Raw genomic sequence first — 19,173 nt, 5'->3', positions numbered from 1 at the left:
ACATGTGCTGTTAATATGAATGAATTTTGTTACAACAGCGCCACCTGCTGGTCAGTTTCCCACCAGTCTGACCAGCAAGTAGTCAAGGAAGTTGTCAGGAGAAAGAAAGAGGCTGCTCTGATGTTCTTCTGCTTAGGAAAGATGTGAGAAAGGTTTCTAACTCTTTTCCTAAGCAGAAGAACTTTAACCCTTGTTATTAACACAGTAAATCTCATTATCTCAAAGTAAAAAGGACTCCTGTGCTTATTTCCTTTCTGTATTTGAAGAAAAAGTTACTTTACCACATTTCCCTGATTTTACATATTCCTGGACTTTACATATTTTTTTCCTGGACCCCTGAAAAACGTACTGTTCTACCGGCATAGATTTTTGGGACAGGGGGACCCCCTATCAGTAGGAATCATTTGAGAGACATTTGCATTTTATTTACACATTTTATTCTTATCAATATATAAAAAAAAAGCCTCAGTCAGAATTTTACATCACTGGTCACTACTAGAAAGAGACAAACTCCCTGCAGCTAACTCCCTGCAGCTAACTCCCTGCAGCTCTCCAGTGGCCACTCCCTGCGACTCTGCTTCCTGGTACAGGCCGGGATGCCCCTTCTCCTCATGTGAATGCCTGTTGCACCCCAGCACCGGGCTCTAGATACGATCAACAGAACACAAGCATTTGGGGGGGGGGGATAAGGGTTTATACAGTTCCTATTTACACAGACAGGGGGCAACGTTGGTGATCAGCGAGATAAAAGCGGGAGGTCTCCGGAATTCATGATGAAACTGGGATCCAGGTTTAGGCTATCTGAAAGGGAGAGGGAAGAGCATTAATGTGGGTGGGAGAGAGGGAGGAGAAAAGAGTACCTGGAGGAAAATTGGAGTGCCTTGCGGAAATTATTTAGAGTACCTGGAGGAAATTATTTAGACCACTTGGAGGAAATTATTTAAAGTACCTGGAAGAAATTATTTCGAGTACCTGGAGGAAATTATTTAGACCACTTGGAGGAAATTATTTAAAGTATGAAATTATTTATAAAAATAAATGAAATTATTTAGAGTACCAGGAGGTAATTAAGAGTACCTGGAGGAAATTATTTAGAGTATCTGGAGGAAATTATTTAGAGTAACTGGAGGAAATGATTTAGATTACTTGGAGGAAATTATTTAGAGTACCAGGAGGAAATTATTTCGAGTATCTGGAAGAAATTAAGAGTACCTGGAGGAAATTTAGAGCACCCAGAGGAACCCCAGGCAAACATGGGGAGAACCCTTAGTAAAGCATGCAGGAGAGAAGAAGAGAATGAGGACAGTACAGAGCTGGGGGGGTAAGGAGAGGAAAGGAGATGAAATCATAAGCAGGAAAGGGAGCGTGAGGGAAGGAGAAGAATAGGGGAAACATTTGTATGTAGCGCACCCTGATCAAAGTTGAGTTTTTTCACTGTACTTCTGTCTCCCTCTATATCCACCAGATCACTGTTTGCGTCAGAGTCATTCAGCGCACTGAGAGTCACGTCTGCTGGAACAAGAGAGGGGAGGAGTTATGGGTGTGTGGGAGGGTATAAATTTAAATGGAACAGAGTGGGGCTCTTGAAAGGAAAGGGTTAAAACAAGAGGGCTGTGTACTGAGGCTGCTGTATGAGTCCCTATGACAATATAGAAATTATCCCTCTACATAACTATAAGGCTATGCTAAGGAGTTTGTGGGAAGATTTTCATATATTGGAATAGGGCTGTGGTACCCCAAGATTAATACAGGGATTGTTCACCTTTAAATTATCTGTGAGTATAATGTAGTGGGGGAAATTCTGAGACAATTTGCCATTGGTTTTCATTTTTTATTATTTGTGGTACTCGAGTTATTTTGCTCTTTATTCAGCAGCTCTCCAGTTTGCAACGTCAGCAATCTGGTTGCTAGGGTCCAAATTCCCCTAGCAACCCTGCACTGGCTTGAATAAGAGACTGGAGTATGAATGGGAGAGGCCTGAATCTAAAGAGGAGTAATCAAAAGTAACAATAACAAAGCATTTGTAGCCTTACAGAGCGTTTGTTTTTTTTTAGATGGGGTCAGTGACCCACATCTGAAAGCTGGAAAGAGTCAAAATAAAGAGACAAATAATCTGAAAACTTTAAAAAAATGAAGACCAATTGAAATGTAACTTGGAATTAGCCATTCTATAACATGTTAAAGGTAAACTGAACGGTGAACCACCCTTTTAATAGAATCAGTGGCCCTATACACAGGGGCTCATTTATAAACACTGGGCAAATTTGCACATAGGCAGAAATCCATGGCAACCAATCAGAAGTTTGCTTTCATTGCTTAACCTGCAGGTGGCTGGAAAAAGCCACTCACTGATTGGTTGCTATGTGTTACTAACTGCACAGGTGCAAATTTGCCCAGTGTTGATAAATGAGCCTCACTGTCTCTATGCCCTCCAGGCCACTGTACTCCATGCAACGACAATAAATGCTCTGTGCCCGAGTGGCTACCAATTCACTCGCCTGATGACTTGCGCTTCTTCATGGCTCCCTGCGAGGCCTCGGGGAGAGAGGTGCTGCTCACAGCCTGCGGTGCGGATATATTGGCGGCCACAGAGGAGGACACGGGCGACGCTTTCTTTATCGCTTTCCGCGGGGAGTCACTAGACAGGGGGACGCCATTATCATCGTAAATCTTCCTCTTCACTGCGAACTTGATCTGGGCCCTGGCGGAGCGAGAGGAAAAAAGGGGTGTGAGGAAGAGGCAGAGATGAGATTTGGGGAGGAAACAGAGAGGGAATAAAGGGGAACAGGAAGTGGGGCCCTGTCAGTGTGTAATTAGAGATCCCATCAACTAAAGCAACACACATCCGCTATTAAACACTATTTAAAGCCTGAAACTATCAGCCAGACTATCATGGGGCCGCTGTATGGAAGCTGAGGTACATCTCTGAGACACTGCTCCTGAGCTCCTTGTCCTCCTCTAATGTGCTCAGTGTACAGGGACATGTCTATCAGACGTCACATGTCTATAACTGGCCAATAGAAACTCTGCCCTTATCAGCACTAGTGCCTATAGGCACCCCTATACTGTAATACAGGGAAACAGCAACATGGCGGCTCTTCTCCCTAGAGCCAGACTTTCAGAAGACGTAGCCGTTATCCGCAAAGAACTTAAAGGGGATGTAAAGCCAAAAACATACAATAAATATATATCAGGAAGTGACATTTAGACAAAATTGTATTTTTGGGTTTATATCCCCTTTAATTCTTCCCCCGCTGTTTCTGGACAGTCACACGTCTCTCCTTACACTGTCCTCTCCTTGATAACTGAGCTGATCTGATTTAAATCCTCCCCGAAGCGTCTGACAGCCGCATGCAACATCTCAATCTCTGTGTCTGTCCAGCGGGCCCTGGGGAGACACAACAGGAAACCAGGAGTAACACGGGGGAGGGGGAGAAATGGGGGAACACGTGGAATGATGGGAAAGTGGGAGGGGCCTGTAACAAGTAGTTTATATGAGATGTTCCTCATATCTAGGTGGGTTTCACCTCACAGATATGAGATGTTCCTCATATCTAGAGAATTATTATAGACATTGGTGATTAGAAGGGGAGGCCATTACCCTGCGGGGGAGGAATCAGTCACAGGATGGAGTTGCATGGTCAGTTCTCCCAGTTTGGTGAAAGCAGCTCCAGCAGCAGAAAAGATCTCCCCGACCTGGAGGGACCAATAAAACACATGGAATATTATATTATCAGCTAAAAGAGGCTTTAGTTGGGCCTTAATATGGCGCACGCTTAGTATTCTATGATCTCATTTGTGTATAACGTAGATGAGAGCGGCACCTAGTGGTACAGAAAATACAAGAGATGATACAAGATATGATACAAGAGATGATACAAGAGATGATACAAGAGATGATACAAGAGATGATACAAGTGATGATACAAGAGATGACACAAGAGATAACACAAGTGATGACACAAGAGATGACACAAGAGTTGACACAAGAGTTGATACAAGAGTTGATACAAGAGATGATACAAGAGTTGATACAAGAGATGATACAAGTGATGATACAAGAGATGATACAAGTGATGATACAAGAGTTGATACAAGAGATGATACAAGAGATGATACAACAGTTAATACAAGAGATGATACAAGAGATGATACAAGAGATGATACAAGAGTTGATACAAGAGATGATACAAGTGATGATACAAGAGATGACACAAGAGATGACACAAGTGATGACACAAGTGATGACACAAGAGTTGACACAAGAGATGACACAAGAGATGATACAAGAGATGATACAAGAGATGATACAAGAGTTGATACAAGAGATGACACAAGAGATGATACAAGAGATGATACAAGAGATGATACAAGAGTTGATACAAGAGATGATACAAGAGATGATACAAGAGTTGATACAAGAGATGATACAAGAGATGATACAAGAGATGATACAAGTGATGATACAAGAGTTGATACAAGAGATGATACAAGAGATGATACAAGAGATGATACAACAGTTGATACAAGAGATGATACAAGAGATGATACAAGAGATGATACAAGAGATGATACAAGAGTTGATACAAGAGATGATACAAGAGTTGATACAAGAGTTGATACAAGAGTTGATACAAGAGATGATACAACAGTTAATACAAGAGATGATACAAGTGATGATACAACAGTTGATACAAGAGATGATACAAGAGATGATACAAGAGATGATACAAGTGATGATACAAGAGTTGATACAAGAGATGATACAAGAGATGATACAAGAGATGATACAACAGTTGATACAAGAGATGATACAAGAGATGATACAACAGTTGATACAAGAGATGATACAAGAGATGATACAAGAGATGATACAAGAGATGATACAAGAGTTGATACAAGAGATGATACAAGAGATGATACAAGAGATGATACAAGAGATGATACAAGTGATGATACAAGAGTTGATACAAGAGATGATACAAGAGATGATACAACAGTTAATACAAGAGATGATACAAGTGATGATACAACAGTTGATACAAGAGATGATACAAGAGATGATACAAGAGATGATACAAGTGATGATACAAGAGTTGATACAAGAGATGATACAAGAGATGATACAAGAGATGATACAACAGTTGATACAAGAGATGATACAAGAGATGATACAACAGTTGATACAAGAGATGATACAAGAGATGATACAAGAGATGATACAAGAGATGATACAAGAGTTGATACAAGAGATGATACAAGAGATGATACAAGAGTTGATACAAGAGATGATACAAGAGATGATACAAGAGATGATACAAGTGATGATACAAGAGATGATACAAGAGATGATACAAGAGAGTGGCTGCAGACATGTAACACTGAAGGGCTAGATACTTTGACAGTGGGAATAATGGTGGCGGCCCCTCATATACACAAGCCCCCAGAGTTAGGGTAATGAGTTAAAGGAGAATTAAACCCTAAAAATTAATATGGCTAAAAATGGCATATTTTGTATAGTGAACTTATTGCAGTAGGCTAAAGTTTGAGCTTGTCAATAGCAGCAATGATCCAGGACTTCAGACTTGTCACAGGGGGTCACCATCTTGGAAAGTGTCTGTGACACTCACATGCTCAGTGGGCTCTGATTGGCTGTTGAGAAGCTAAGCTTAGGGCTCGTCACTAATTATCCAGCAGAAAATGAGCTTCCCTGGCTGTAATATAAGCTGATGCTACAGGTTTGCTGATTATTAAATTCTGATGCTAGTTGCACTGGTTTCTGTGCTGCCATGTAGTAATTATGTGTATTAATGACTAATCAGCCTTATATTGTGACATTTCTATTCTATGTGTACTGTATATTGTGAGTGGCTCCCTAAGCTCAGTAAGTGACAGCAGCACAGAGCATGTGCAGTGAATCAGCAGAAAAGAAGATGGGGAGCTACTGGGGCATCTTTGGAGACACAGATCTTTACTGCTAAAGGGCTGTGGTTGCCTTGGGCTGGTACAGAAGCACAAAACATCATGTACAACATTTCTAGCTACTTCTTTAGTTAGGCTTTAGTTCTCCTTTAATAGGTATAGTAGTGGGGAAAGGGCAAGATGGCCATAGAAATGCTCTACACTGCCACTAAACTACAACTCCCATCAGCCACCACCAGCTACAGGTTGAAGCACTATATAAAGGACATGCCCCTTACACCCACATCATTCAGCATAACTACTGTAACCTCCTCTGTGTTTAGGCATTAACTGCACAGCTACTTAGCAGCTCATGAAGTCTCCCTTAAATAAGTGTACAAATATATTTGACTACAATTCCCGGCATGCCTGAGGCCACAAACAGGTCACGTGCTCCCGTCCCGCCAATCAGGAGCCCCCGGGTACCTTGGTGGAAGCTGACGTCATGGCTGCAGGGAGAGAAAGACTCGCTGTTCCCGAGCTGACCGGCAGTCACGATCGCTGCTGTTGTTGTCGCCGCTAGTCCTTGTTCTCTCTGGGCGGGCGCGTCTCCGCGGTTTCCTATTGGTTGTAGGTGTAAAGCTTCTTCGCTGCCATTGGTTCGCGATCCCAACACGAACAAGAACACTGACTGGTACCGCCTTTACACTTGGACGAAGGGCACCGATTACCCTATTGGCTACAAGTTCAGTCAATCGTTTTTTTTGTTCCCGCCCTACGCCACTATTGGTTAAACGACGGATGGCTAAACCCTATTGGTTAGTGTGTTGGTTCGGCTAATCTGATAGGCAGAGAGTACATATAGCATTATATTTATATTAATTATATTAATACTCTTATTATAATAATAAAGTGTGATTGGTTCCCTGTAGCACTTGCTTCTTATATCTGGACTCAGGAATGGGCCTCATTGAGCTGAGCCTGAGGGAACTAACAGTTAAAGGGGCGCCTCACCCAATTCTTAGCAACTTTTCAACTGGTCCTTATTTTTTAGTTTTGTGTAGTTTTTGCATTATTTGCCTTAGTCTTCTGACTGTTTGCAAATTTCAAATGGGGGTCGCTGACCCCCATCTAAAAAAACAAATGCTCTGTAAGGCTACAAATATATTGTTATTGCTACTTTTTTTTATTACTCATCTATCCATTCAGGCCTCTCCTATTTATATTTCACTCACCCATTCAAATCAGTGCATGGTTGCTAGGGAAATTTGGACCTTAGCAACCAGATGGCTGAAATTGCAACCTGGAGAGCTGCTGAATAAAAATCTTAATAACTCACAAATCACAAATAATAAAAACCAAATGCAAATTGTCTCAGAATATTCCTCTCTACATCATACTAACAGTTAATTTAAAGGTGAATGACCCCTTTAATTCTAAGATATTAAGGGAAATATGTGCTGTTAATATGAATGAATTGTGTTACAACAGCACCACCTGCTGGTCAGTTTCCCACCAGTCTGACCAGCAAGTAGTCAAGGAAGTTGTTAGGAGAAAGAAAGGGCACTTAACTCATAGGCACAAAACGTATTAGGCTTATATTTGTCCTAATAATGTGTTTTTAATTTTACAAATACTTTTGGCTCCTGCTTTACTAGTGAATGGTCTCTTCCTGTATTCGTATTTTCTACATTTTGGGTGGGTGACTAAATAAAACAGCGGGCAATCACCCACTCTGTGCCCAATATACCTGCATTCAGCAAGTCATTCCAGGGATTCTGGGTAGTAGCTGCCTAAATGTACGGTGGCAGAGGAATCATGACTTGGAACCCTGCTCCCAGTGAAAGCAATTCCTCAATCTATAGTGATATTCTGAGACAATTTGCAGTTGGTCTTTCATTTTTATTTTGTGGTTTTTAAATTATCTCTCCAGTGTGGAGTTGCAACAGCTATTTGGTTGCTAGTGTCCAGTTTTCCTTGGTAACCAGTCAGAGAGCCTGGAAGATGAAGAGGAGAGGGACTGAACACAAAGAGAAGTAATAAAAAGTAACAGTGAGAGAAGCAGAAGAACATGAGAGCAGCCTCTTTCTTTCTCCTGACAACTTCCTTGACTACTTGGTGGTCAGACTGGTGGGAAACTGACCAGCAGGTGGCGCTGTTGTAACACAATTCATTCATATTAACAGCACACGTATCCCTTAATATCTTGGAATTAATAGAAAATAAATAATGAATGTAAATTACAAAAGAGCTTAGAATAGCCCCCTAATCGATCTTACATTCACTTATTTTAGTTTACTTATACTTTATAGAGCAATTTAACAGCCCAATCAGGCATGCGTTCCCCCATAAGTACATATATATATATATATATATATATAATATATGGTTGACGCTAGGAGCCAGAGTACATGAGCTGCAGGCCCATACGCACTACACTTATTGGTCATGGCAGTTCCTTGTATATGACACTTGGCCATGCTGTGGACACACCCCTCGGAATAATGACCTGCACCTCAAGTTACAGACGAGAAGCACAGGACGTGGGTTGGTCACAGAACACTGTCACTTTATTGCACAGTCACATAAATACAAATACTCAGTAGGACCAGAGGGGGGGGTGGCCAGTGGCTAATTCACAAGAAAACAGGTTTAGCGAGGGGACTGGGAGAAGAACAGCATTGCTCCCACCTATCAGGCATAACGGGAATGACCTGGTTCACCTTTACATTAACTTTTAGTAGGTTATAGAATAGCTGATTTTAATTTTCAATAGGTTTTCATTATTTTTTTTTATACAGTTTTTTTTTTAATTATTTGCCTCCTCCTTCTTCTGACTCTTTCCAGCTTTCAAATAGGGGGTCACTGACCCCATCTAAAAACAAATGCTCTGTAAGGCTACAAATGTATTGTTATTGTTACTATTTATTACTGATCCTTCTATTCAGGTCTCTCCTATTCATATTCCAGTCTCTTATTCACATCAGTGCATGGTTGCTAGGGGAATTTGGACCCTAACAACCAGATGGCTAAAACTGCCAACTGGAGAGCTGCTGAATAAAAAGCTAAATAACTCAAAAACCACAAATAATAAAAACCAATTGCAAATTGTCTCAGAATATCCCTCTCTACATCATACTAAGAGTTAACTCAAAGGTGAACAATCTCTTTAAGCAGCCAGCCCAGTAGTAGCAGCAGCAGCAGCAGCAGACAGTTGCAGGAGATACCCTGCTTCAGGATGCTCATTCCAGTTGCTGCTGAGGAACTAGACTTTTATACTAGTGGAGTCTGGGAGTTGTAGTTCTGCATTTAGACTACGGACTGTTGCCATTAAAAGGTACAGTTGGTGGGTTGGTTACTATTGGTATGCTGATTGTAGCAAGTGAAAGGTTACTATTGGCCAAGGACCACGCAGGAGGTGCCCAGCCCTTTACAGCAGGGATCTAACTGTCAACAAAAGCAGCTTCATAAATAACTGTCATTTATTAAATAACTCTGTGGCTTTGTGGGCGTGGCTTGATTGGAACGTAGAGAAGTCGTCACTGGGTTGGTCTCAGTGTGGGTCAGACCACCTTCTAGTTGGATATGGGGGGGAGGCAGGTCAGCGGACCATATATTCTTTCCTCTTATTGAGTCGCACTTGACAGAAGGAGAAGCCCCCCAGGACAATGTAGATGGCGGCGGCGATGAAGCAGTTATAGGAGACCTGCTCGTACAGGCGGTACATCTTGGCCGGAGGATTGGGGCTGCGGAGAGAACGAGACAGACGTCACATGACACAGGGACAGAGGGACAGACGTCACATGACACAGGGACAGAGGGACAGACGTCACATGACACAGGGACAGAGGGACAGACGTCACATGACACAGGGACAGAGAGACAGACGTCACATGACACAGGGACAGAGAGACAGACGTCACATGACACAGGGACAGAGAGACAGACGTCACATGACACAGGGACAGAGGGACAGACGTCACATGACACAGGGACAGAGGGACAGACGTCACATGACACAGGGACAGAGAGACAGACGTCACATGACACAGGGACAGAGAGACAGACGTCACATGAAACAGGGACAGAGGGACAGTGAGAATAATATGGTTTGTCCCAACACTTACTCCTCAAATATATCCTCTTCAGTGAAGGGCACGTCCTCAATCAGAACCGCCGAATGGACGTTAAAGAACACCCCCAGCAGAATCTGCAGCATAAAAACCATTGGGATAAATAAACATATTTGTAATCCAGGCACAGTCAGACATATGGGTAGGGGCTGCCATGCTGATTGCTGGAGAGGCTGTAAACAAAGGCAGTTAAGATCTGGTACTAACTTCAACTGAGCATGCTCCTGGCCAGCGACTGCAGCTACACCATTAGAGATCAGGCAGTTAGATATGACAGTCAGCTCCCAGTCATCTGCTTGGTCCATACTAGGGAGACTGGAAGGTGCAGTTTGGGGGGCTCTAAACTCTCTTTGTTAGACATGTGCTTAAAAGAGAAGGTTTCTCGTGTTTTCTGCAAATACTGAACTGTCACATCCCCCTCCAGCCCCGGCCGGACAGAAGCGACTGCAGCCAGATTGTGGTGTTGTGTCAAGGGCATGTGGGTTTATATATAAACACTCTCTGTATATACAACACTGTCGTGTGTGTGTGTGTGTGTGTCATGTATTATAAGGGATAATGTACCCCCTACTGTAAATGATAAGGATATTAGAAGTCACTGAGGGGTTGTTCTGTGACCATATAAAGACACAAGGCTGCAGGCTGAGTTATACAGGGAACTCTGAGTATCACTCATGTATTATAAGGGATAATGTACCCCCTACTGTAAATGATAAGGATATTAGAAGTCACTGAGAGGTTGTTCTGTGACCATATAAAGGCACAAGGCTGCAGGCTGAGTTATACAGGGAACTCTGAGTATCACTCATGTATTATAAGGGATAATGTACCCCCTACTGTAAATGATAAGGATATTAGAAGTCACTGAGGGGTTGTTCTGTGACCATATAAAGACACAAGAATGACTATATATATATATATATATATACTCATACATACACACACACACACACTTGATTTCTTGGAATACTCAATTGCCTACAAGTCATGTGACATCAGTAGACAGTATATAATGTTATATAAGATGCAGTTAAGGAAAATAAAAGCTACTAAAGGAGAGGGTTGATTTACCCTTTAATACACAAATAAAGCAGAAGCTGCGGATCATGGAAAAGGGGAAGTAAAGAGTGAGTAGTTGTTAATGAGGGACATGTATGGGGGGAGGTAAGAGAAGTCCTAGTTGTGTATAAGGAGAGATAAATGAATTATATATATTAATAAACACAGGAAGATGAACACATGGGGATAAGCAGAAAATAACTAAAATCAACTACAATTGTGCTGCCATTAAACTACATTTCCCAGCAGCCCCCGTTACTAAGCGCCCGGGTATATAATAATAATAATAACTGCAGTGCAGCATAAAGCGCAGAGTTACCAGCATGATGACTCCCCACACGCTGATGACGATCCCACAGGCGGCCAGCTTGGGCCCACAGCACAGCAGCGACACCATGTCCGACACCGAGCAGCTCTCTGTCTCTCTCAGCCGGGTTCTTACCTTCTGACAACGGACAGTCAGCTGACCTGCACTGACATCGCCCCTCCTCATTGGCGGAATGCAGTGACGATCGCAACCACAGACGCCATGTTTGGTATGGGCAAGTCTCTAGGCGGGGACACTGGAAAGCTAAGAAATTAGCTGAATTCAGGGAATAACATCAGGGCCTCTCCTGTGACGGTAAAAGGCGCGCCATGTACTGGGGACTGTGTAAGACTTATCTAGGGTTTAGCGCTCGTCTCTGCAAAGCCATTTGCCCTTTCGTAGGCACGTGACTACAAGGAAGGCGTTGCTCACGTGATGTACTACCGAGCTCTCCCATTCCTTCTGTAGGGCGGGGAACATTTTTTCTTCAAATATTTATCTGGCGCAGACAACTCCGCTCTTGTCTGTACTCCCGGAACCCAGGCCGGAAAATGTCTTTATGTTCCCTTCTGTGGTTCCTTCTCACCCCTCCTCATTCTATTCCTCCCTCTAAACCCCACTGTGATCATCACCCCCCCCCCAACTCTGGAAATAGAGTGTGTTGCCTAAATAGCTAAACATGCTTTTGTATGAGTCCTGTACAGTAAAGCATTGGTCTTGTAGTTGGCAAGTGTGTATAGTATTGTGTATTAATGTAGCTATAACTGTATTTAGAGATACTCATTGCTTTATACACAGGCAGGTGAGGCATTAGAATAAGTACAATTATACTGAGACACTGTAGGGAGGAGGTCCCTTCCCCGAAGAGCTTGCAGTCGAAGTACAGGTGTGGGACCTGATATCCACAATGCTCGGGTATTCCAGATAATGGATCTTTATTTAATTTGGATCTTAATACCTTAAAGGGATACTGTCATGTGAAAAAATGTTTTTTTTCAAAATGAATCAGTTAATAGTGCTACTCCAGCAGAATTCTGCACTGAAATCCATTTCTCAAAAGAGCAAACAGATTTTTTTATATTCAATTTTGAAATCTGACATGGGGCTAGACATATTGTCAATTTCCCAGCTGCCCCAAGTCATGTGACTTGTGTTCTGATAAACTTCAGTCACTCTTTACTGCTGTACTGCAAGTTGGAGTGATATCACCACCTCCCCCCCCAGCAGCCAAACAACAGAACAATGGGAAGGTAACCAGATAACAGCTCCCTAACACAAGATAACAGCTGCCTGGTAGATCTAAGAACAACACTCAATAGTAAAAACCCATGTCCCACTGAGACACATTCAGTTACATTGAGAAGGAAAAACAGCAGCCTGCCAGAAAGCATTTCTCTCCTAAAGTGCAGGCACAAGTCACATGACCAGGGGCAGCTGGGAAATTGACAATATGTCTAGCCCCATGTCAGATTTCAAAATGAAATATTGAAAAATCTGTTTGCTCTTTTGAGAAATGGATTTCAGTACAGAATTCTGTTGGAGTAGCACTATTAACTGATGTGTTTTGAAAACAGGACAGGATCCCTTTAAGTCTACTAGAAAATCATATAAACATGAAATAAACCCAATAGGCTGGTTTTGCTTCCAATAAGGATTTATTATATCTTAGTTGGGATCAAGTACAAGCTACTGTTTTATTATTACACAGAAAATGTGGATTATTTGATTATAATAGAGGCTATGGGAGACGGCCTTTCCGTATTTCAGAGCTTTCTGGATAATGGGTTTCCTGATAACGGATCCCATACACGTATTGAGTATTATGGGCTTCTGTATGTAAAGATCACGTGAGCTCAGTCTGTTGCCCAATCTGCATTCACCAATGAGCATAATGGACTCACAACTTGGCAAGCTCTGAGCTTTGTGCAGCCACCAGCCTGGAAGCCATGTACTAGCCAAAAAAAACAGCGTTTGCCTAAGGGCAGAATTGCATAGCCGATTTAGCCGTGATCCGACGCGCTGCACAAAATCACAGGCGTCATGTCGGATGCGACGGAAACAAGGTAAGTAATGGCAGTGTTGCATCGTGTCGCATTGTTGTTGCAACGCGACTGTCGGATGTTGTGTTGCGTCGCATCAATGCTGCAACACAATGAGATCATTGAATTACTTACCTTGTTTCCGTCGCATCCGATATGACGCCTGCGATTTTGCGCAGCAAATCGGATCACGGCTGAATCGGCCATGTAGTCCTGCCCTAAGGTGGGACTTTTATGGGAGTCAACAGAAGCCGCAGCATTTATTGTATGCAGGGCAAGGTGTAATCATTGCAATAAAAGCAGTGTTATATGGGGGTTTTCTTTGTAACCCAAGGATTTGTTTCTTTTCATGGGGGGAGGGGCAATATCTAAGGCAAATGCACCAATTTTGGGGGCACCTTCCATCGGATGGAGAGAGAAACAAATATATGGAGTACAGGGTCAAGTGAAGTTCTCATTAACCAAACCCAATAGAAAAAGAATGGCCCATTTTACTGCCCCCACCCCTTATATAGTCAGAGAGTCCCACCAGACATACGTTGAAAACGTAACTTTTAATAATAAATTATAAGTGTGTGGCCACAAATCAATGTAAAAAGCTAAAAAGAAAAATTAGGAGGGAAAGCTATACTGACTCTACGATCTCTGGCTAGCTGGAGCCACGTCGTCTCGTCTCACTGTGTAGTCGTGAACTGCTGAGATGACAATAAAGTTTACTTTGACTCTTTGACTTATAAATGGATTGTAGAGGGTTAAAGGATAAGTAAACCTTTAAACTAACTGTTTAAAAAGTGATGAGGGGGCTATTCTAAGTACTTTTGCAATTTACATTCATTATTTATTTTGTTTTGAGTCCAAGATATTAAGGGGTACATGTACTGTTAATATGAATGAATTTTGTTACAACAGCGCCACCTGCTGGTCAGTTTCCCACCAGTCTGACCAGCAAGTAGTCAAGGAAGTTGTCAGGAGAAAGAAAGAGACTGCTCTGATGTTCTTCTACTTAGGAAAAGAATTAGAAACCTCTCTCACATCTTTCCTAAGCAGAAGAACATCAGAGCAGCCTCTTTCTTTCTCCTGACAACTTCCTTAACATTGTAACCTCACTGAGCAGCATTGTTTTAGGTGCCGGATCAGTGACAGCTCAACCCGCAGTCCCTCGTTTGTACTGGAAAGTCCCGTTTTTCTCTGCACTGAACAGCCAGAAAAAGAAACAAAGTTTCTAACTTAATTGGCTTTTGGCAGAGAGACCAGAACAGCCACAGCTGCAGTTAAAATACTTTTGTAAAAATTTCTACATAAGCAAATAAGTTATTGTAACAATATAAGATAACCGGTCATTTGGGAGAAGTTAGACTCGCAGCTTAAAGGGCAATTCACCTTCAGTAATAACTGAAAAAACACAGAAATATGTTCAAACTTTCATAACCTGCCACATTTTGAAAAACGAACATGGTAATTAGGGTGGTGTGGCCACAAGAAATGGGCGTGGTCCAAAAATATTCACGCGCTGCAACTTTTTTGCCCCTCTTTTTATTTCCAAAATGTTGGGAGGTATGGAGATGATAGATGGTATGCAGGCAGACAGACAGACAGATAGTGAGAGGCAGACAGACAGATAGTGAGAGAGACAGACAGACAGATAGTGAGAGAGACAGACAGACAGTGGGCATGGCGTAGAAGTCACAGATGATATCGGAAGTGAAGGTATAAATGCAATTCTAATGGTTTGGCTGCAGTGTGTGGATAATATGAGGAGGGCCCTTTTGATGCAACACACTGCTGTTAGTTGCAGTTGTGCTGATGTAGTGTTACTTATTAAACACAGGCTTTCTAATCATCTTCTCTAATCAGGCAAATCGTTTTGCCTCTGTTTAAAGGGATACTGTCATGGGAAAACATGTTTTTTTCAAAACACATCAGTTAATAGTGCTGCTCCAGCAGAATTCTGTACTGAAATCCATTTCTCAAAAGGGCAAACAGATTTTTTTATATTCAATTTTGAAATCTAACATGGGGCTAGACATATTGTCAGTTTCCCAGCTGCCCCAGTCATGTGACTTGAGGATGGAACTACTTTCTGGCAGGCTGTTGTTTCTCCTACTCAATGTAACTCAGTGGGACCTGGATTTTACTATTGAGTGTTGTTCTTAAGGTGGCCATACTCAGGCCGATAAAAGCTGCCGACAGACCGTGTCAGCAGCTTATTGGCCCGTGTATGGGGCCCCCCGACGGGCTTTACCGATCGAGATCTGGCCGAAAGTCAGCCAGATCTTGATCGGATGGGACAAAAAATCCGGTTGGATTGCGGCTGCATCTATTCGTTGATGCGGTCCCGTGATCTGACCGCCCGTTAGGCATTGTTAGGATCAGATCGTTGGGCCCTAGGGCCCACGATCGGATCAGCCCGATATTGCCCACCTCAAGGTAGGCATATCGGAGGGAGATCCGCTCGTCTGGCGACATCGCCAAACGAGCGGATCTCTCCATGTATGGCCACCTTAACTTGCAGTACAGCACTAAAGAGTGACTGAAGTTTATCAGAGCACAAGTCACATGACTGGTGCAGCTGAGAAACTGATAATATGTCTAGCCCCATGTCAGATTTCAAAATTGAATATAAAATAATCTGTTTGCTCTTTTGAGAAATGGATTTCAGTGCAGAATTCTGCTATTAACTGATGTGCTTAAAAAAAACAAAAAACTTTTTTCCCATGATTTATTTTTTTGCCCTAAAATAAAGTTTTTCGGTTTTTTTACAAGCCTGTTTGTGGGATCTGTGAGTGCCTGTGGTTTCTTCCTTTGGCTGCTTTGTCCCAGGGCCAGCTGTTATTCTCATTGGCTAATAGTAAGAGACATGTGACTTTCCAGATCCACATGAGTTAATATCTACTGAAACCATATGTTATTAACTAATTACCCTTCACTCTAAATGAGAACCTAAAATAAGGTCTCGGAATGTGGATCATTATCCCCCTAATAACAATGGATTAGTCTGCTTCTCTGTGCAGGAATGGCTCATTATCTCCTGACATGCAGGGGTGGATTTTCATGTTGAAAAAAGTAATTATTGAACACAAATCAGTTGGATTTATAATTGCATTACAATCACCCACAGTTTAGCTTTCATAATACAGTCTTACATGCATAAATACTGTTACTTTAATGTTAATGTTTTGGCATTGCTGCCCTCTGGCAAACAGTGGAGAACCTGAGGCCCTTTCCTCTTGTCAAATCCCCTAATGTTAAAGAAGAAGGAAGGGCTAAAAGTAAGTAAGCTTGATCAGAAAGATCTATATAAATACACCCGTAAACCCTCAAAGTAATGCTGCTCTGAGTCCTCTGTCAAAAGAAACCCCACATTTCTTTCCTTCTATTGTGTACTCATGGGCTTCTGTATCAGACTTCCTGTTTTCAGCTTAAACCTCCAGGGCTAGGGCTTGAGCATGCTCAGTTTGCTCCTCTCTTCCTCCTCCCCTCCCTGCTGTAATCTGAGCCCAGAGCTATGAGTGAGCAGGGAGAGACTCAGGCAGGAAGTGATGTCACACCAAGCTAATATGACAGTTGCTATCCTAAACAAACAGAGAGCTTCTATGAACATTTTGTTGGCAAGGTCTGTCACCACAGTATTCTAAAAAAAAAGAAAAAGTGTCAGCATGTAAGGTGAGTAAGAACATAAACAGGCAGATAAGCAATAGAAAGAACAGCCAGCAATAAAATTTAATTTTCAATGGTGATCTACTTTTTAGTTGCTTTTTTTCAAATGAAAATACATTTCTAGACCTTAATGGATAAGTAAACCTTTAAAATAAGTGAATGTAAAATTGATGAGGGGACTATTCTAAGCACTTTTGTCATTTACATTCATTATTTATTTTCTTTTGATTCCAAGATATTAAGGGATACATGTGCTGTTAATATGAATGAATTTTGTTACAACAGCGCCACCTGCTGGTCAGTTTCCCACCAGTCTGACCACCAAGTAGTCAAGGAAGTTGTCAGGAGAAAGAAAGAGGCTGATGTTCTTCTGCTTAGGAAAGATGTGAGAAAGGTTTCTAATTCTTTTCCTAAGCAGAAGAACATCAGAGCAGCCTCTTTCTTTCTCCTGACAACTTCCTTGACTACTTGGTGGTCAGACTGGTGGGAAACTGACCAGCAGGTGGCGCTGTTGTAACAAAATTCATTCATATTAACAGCACATGTATCCCTTAATATCTTGGAATCAAAAGAAAATAAATAATGAATGTAAATTACAAAAGTGCTTAGAATAGTCCCCTCATCAATTTTACATTCACTTATTTTAAAGGTTTACACATGTATCCCTTAATATCTTGGAATAAAAACAAAATAAATAATGAATGTAAATCTCAGAACCCAATAAAAAAAAGAATCTTAAAGTAATATGAAAAAGTGCTCAGATGACCATTTTTTACATCAATTAATTTCTAGTTCCACTTTAAGTCAGCCTTTGTATTGTATGGACACCTTTAGCCTCCCCAAACAAAAACAAAACAAAAAAAACACCCTTCGCCTGGGATGCTGACATGGGGTTATTTGGTTCTATCCCTAATGAGATGGGCTAGTTGGCATATCACATTCTAGAAGGGCACACAACCACATAGAAGGGACCTAGAAATCATTAAACTCACTTTATCAGCATCCTACTCCAACCAGCCCTGCAGGACATGGAAAACTCTAAAACTTGTGGGAAGCCTTTATTTCCCCTTTATCTCTAGTGACCCCTGCTGATAGGATGTCCGACCCCTAGTGGCTGACAGTCACATAATGGGCAGAAGGGATTCCAATGTGTAAGGTGCTAGTAGTGTCACTCCAGCTGAGAAGTGACCATTAATACAATTAGCTAAATGCGCATAATAAGATTGCAAGACAGTCAATCAGCAATTAGTGCAGCCCTGCTAATTGCCTCCCACAATAAGTGGGCTCTAGGGATTGCTGAGTCTATTGGCACCATGCTGTTCATGATTTAGCTTGTGTTTCCAAGACTGTGTGGTAAGGATTGCGAATAGATAATGAAGGGCTGGCACATACCAGACCACACTCTGTAGATTGATGTAGTAAAAAAGTATTAATTTAAATAAAAAATAAAAAAAACATTTTCACGTTTCATGCCTTAGGGGCACTTAGTCATAGGCTGAAAAAACACTAGACAATGTGGTTATATTTAAATGAAAAGGGACCAATCACAAACACGTATTCAACCGCCAATCCAAAGAGGCAGTAATTGGAAATGGGCCAATCAAAAACATTCTTTGAAAGGCCTATCCAATCATCATTAGCATCCTAGACACATTTGTAAAACAAGAAGCAAAGTGGATATTCTTTTTGGAAACTAGACAGCCACTTGGTATGAACTTAGAATATAATGTCTCACGCTTACATATTTATTCTTATTTTACATATGTAACTTAATACTTGAACTTTGTCACCCTATTAAAACTATATACATGGATTAAAGCTTTAACTGCCCTATTTAACTGCAAAAATATCTTTAAAAATAAAATATCTTTGCTTATCTTAAATAGTTACAATTGTTTCTTTGCTTATCTTAAATTGTTACAATTGTTTCTTTGCTCATCTTAAATTGTTACAATTGTTTGTTTGCTTATCTTACATTGTTACAGTTGTTTCTTTGCTTATCTTAAATCGTTACAATTGTTTCTTTGCTTATCTTAAATTGTTACAATTGTTTCTTTGCTCATCTTAAATTGTTACA

At 41.5% G+C, this 19,173-nt stretch overlaps 2 protein-coding genes across 5 annotated transcripts; both read right to left on the bottom strand.

Annotated features, from left to right (window-relative positions):
- Positions 1 to 420: 420 nt before the first annotated feature.
- On the bottom strand, positions 421 to 6,686 carry c17orf49.S (chromosome 17 open reading frame 49 S homeolog). 4 transcript variants are annotated; one of them, XM_041587581.1, is made up of 6 exons: positions 6,388 to 6,679; positions 3,602 to 3,696; positions 3,287 to 3,388; positions 2,499 to 2,701; positions 1,411 to 1,509; positions 421 to 797 (listed from the first exon to the last, which is right to left on the bottom strand). In XM_041587581.1, exons 1-6 carry the CDS (start codon positions 6,406 to 6,408, stop codon positions 793 to 795), a joined length of 525 nt encoding a protein of 174 aa, XP_041443515.1. In that variant the 5' UTR covers positions 6,409 to 6,679; the 3' UTR covers positions 421 to 792.
- A 1,763-nt stretch (positions 6,687 to 8,449) lies between these two features.
- rnasek.S (ribonuclease K S homeolog) lies at positions 8,450 to 11,528 on the bottom strand. Its single transcript, NM_001097907.1, is given in 3 exon segments — positions 8,450 to 9,647; positions 10,029 to 10,111; positions 11,413 to 11,528. Coding segments are annotated over 3 exon segments (306 nt in total). The 5' UTR covers positions 11,491 to 11,528; the 3' UTR covers positions 8,450 to 9,502.
- Positions 11,529 to 19,173: the final 7,645 nt, after the last annotated feature.

The sequence above is a fragment of the Xenopus laevis genome, chromosome 3S (assembly GCF_017654675.1).
Source record: "Xenopus laevis strain J_2021 chromosome 3S, Xenopus_laevis_v10.1, whole genome shotgun sequence".
Taxonomy (NCBI): Eukaryota; Metazoa; Chordata; class Amphibia; order Anura; family Pipidae; genus Xenopus; species Xenopus laevis.
Note: the sequence above shows the minus strand (reverse complement) of the source record. Positions and strands in the feature narration are given on the sequence as shown.

Bases quoted from the DNA above. Each gene is read 5' to 3' on its own strand.
- c17orf49.S (XM_041587581.1), bottom strand. From the start codon at position 6,408: ATGACGTCAGCTTCCACCAAG. The intron at 3,389-3,601 runs GTAATGGCCTCC...GTGTCTCCCCAG, and splicing joins ACTGATTCCTCCCCCGCAGG to GGCCCGCTGGACAGACACAG. The intron at 1,510-2,498 runs GCGAGTGAATTG...TTGTTCCAGCAG, and splicing joins GAAGAAGCGCAAGTCATCAG to ACGTGACTCTCAGTGCGCTG.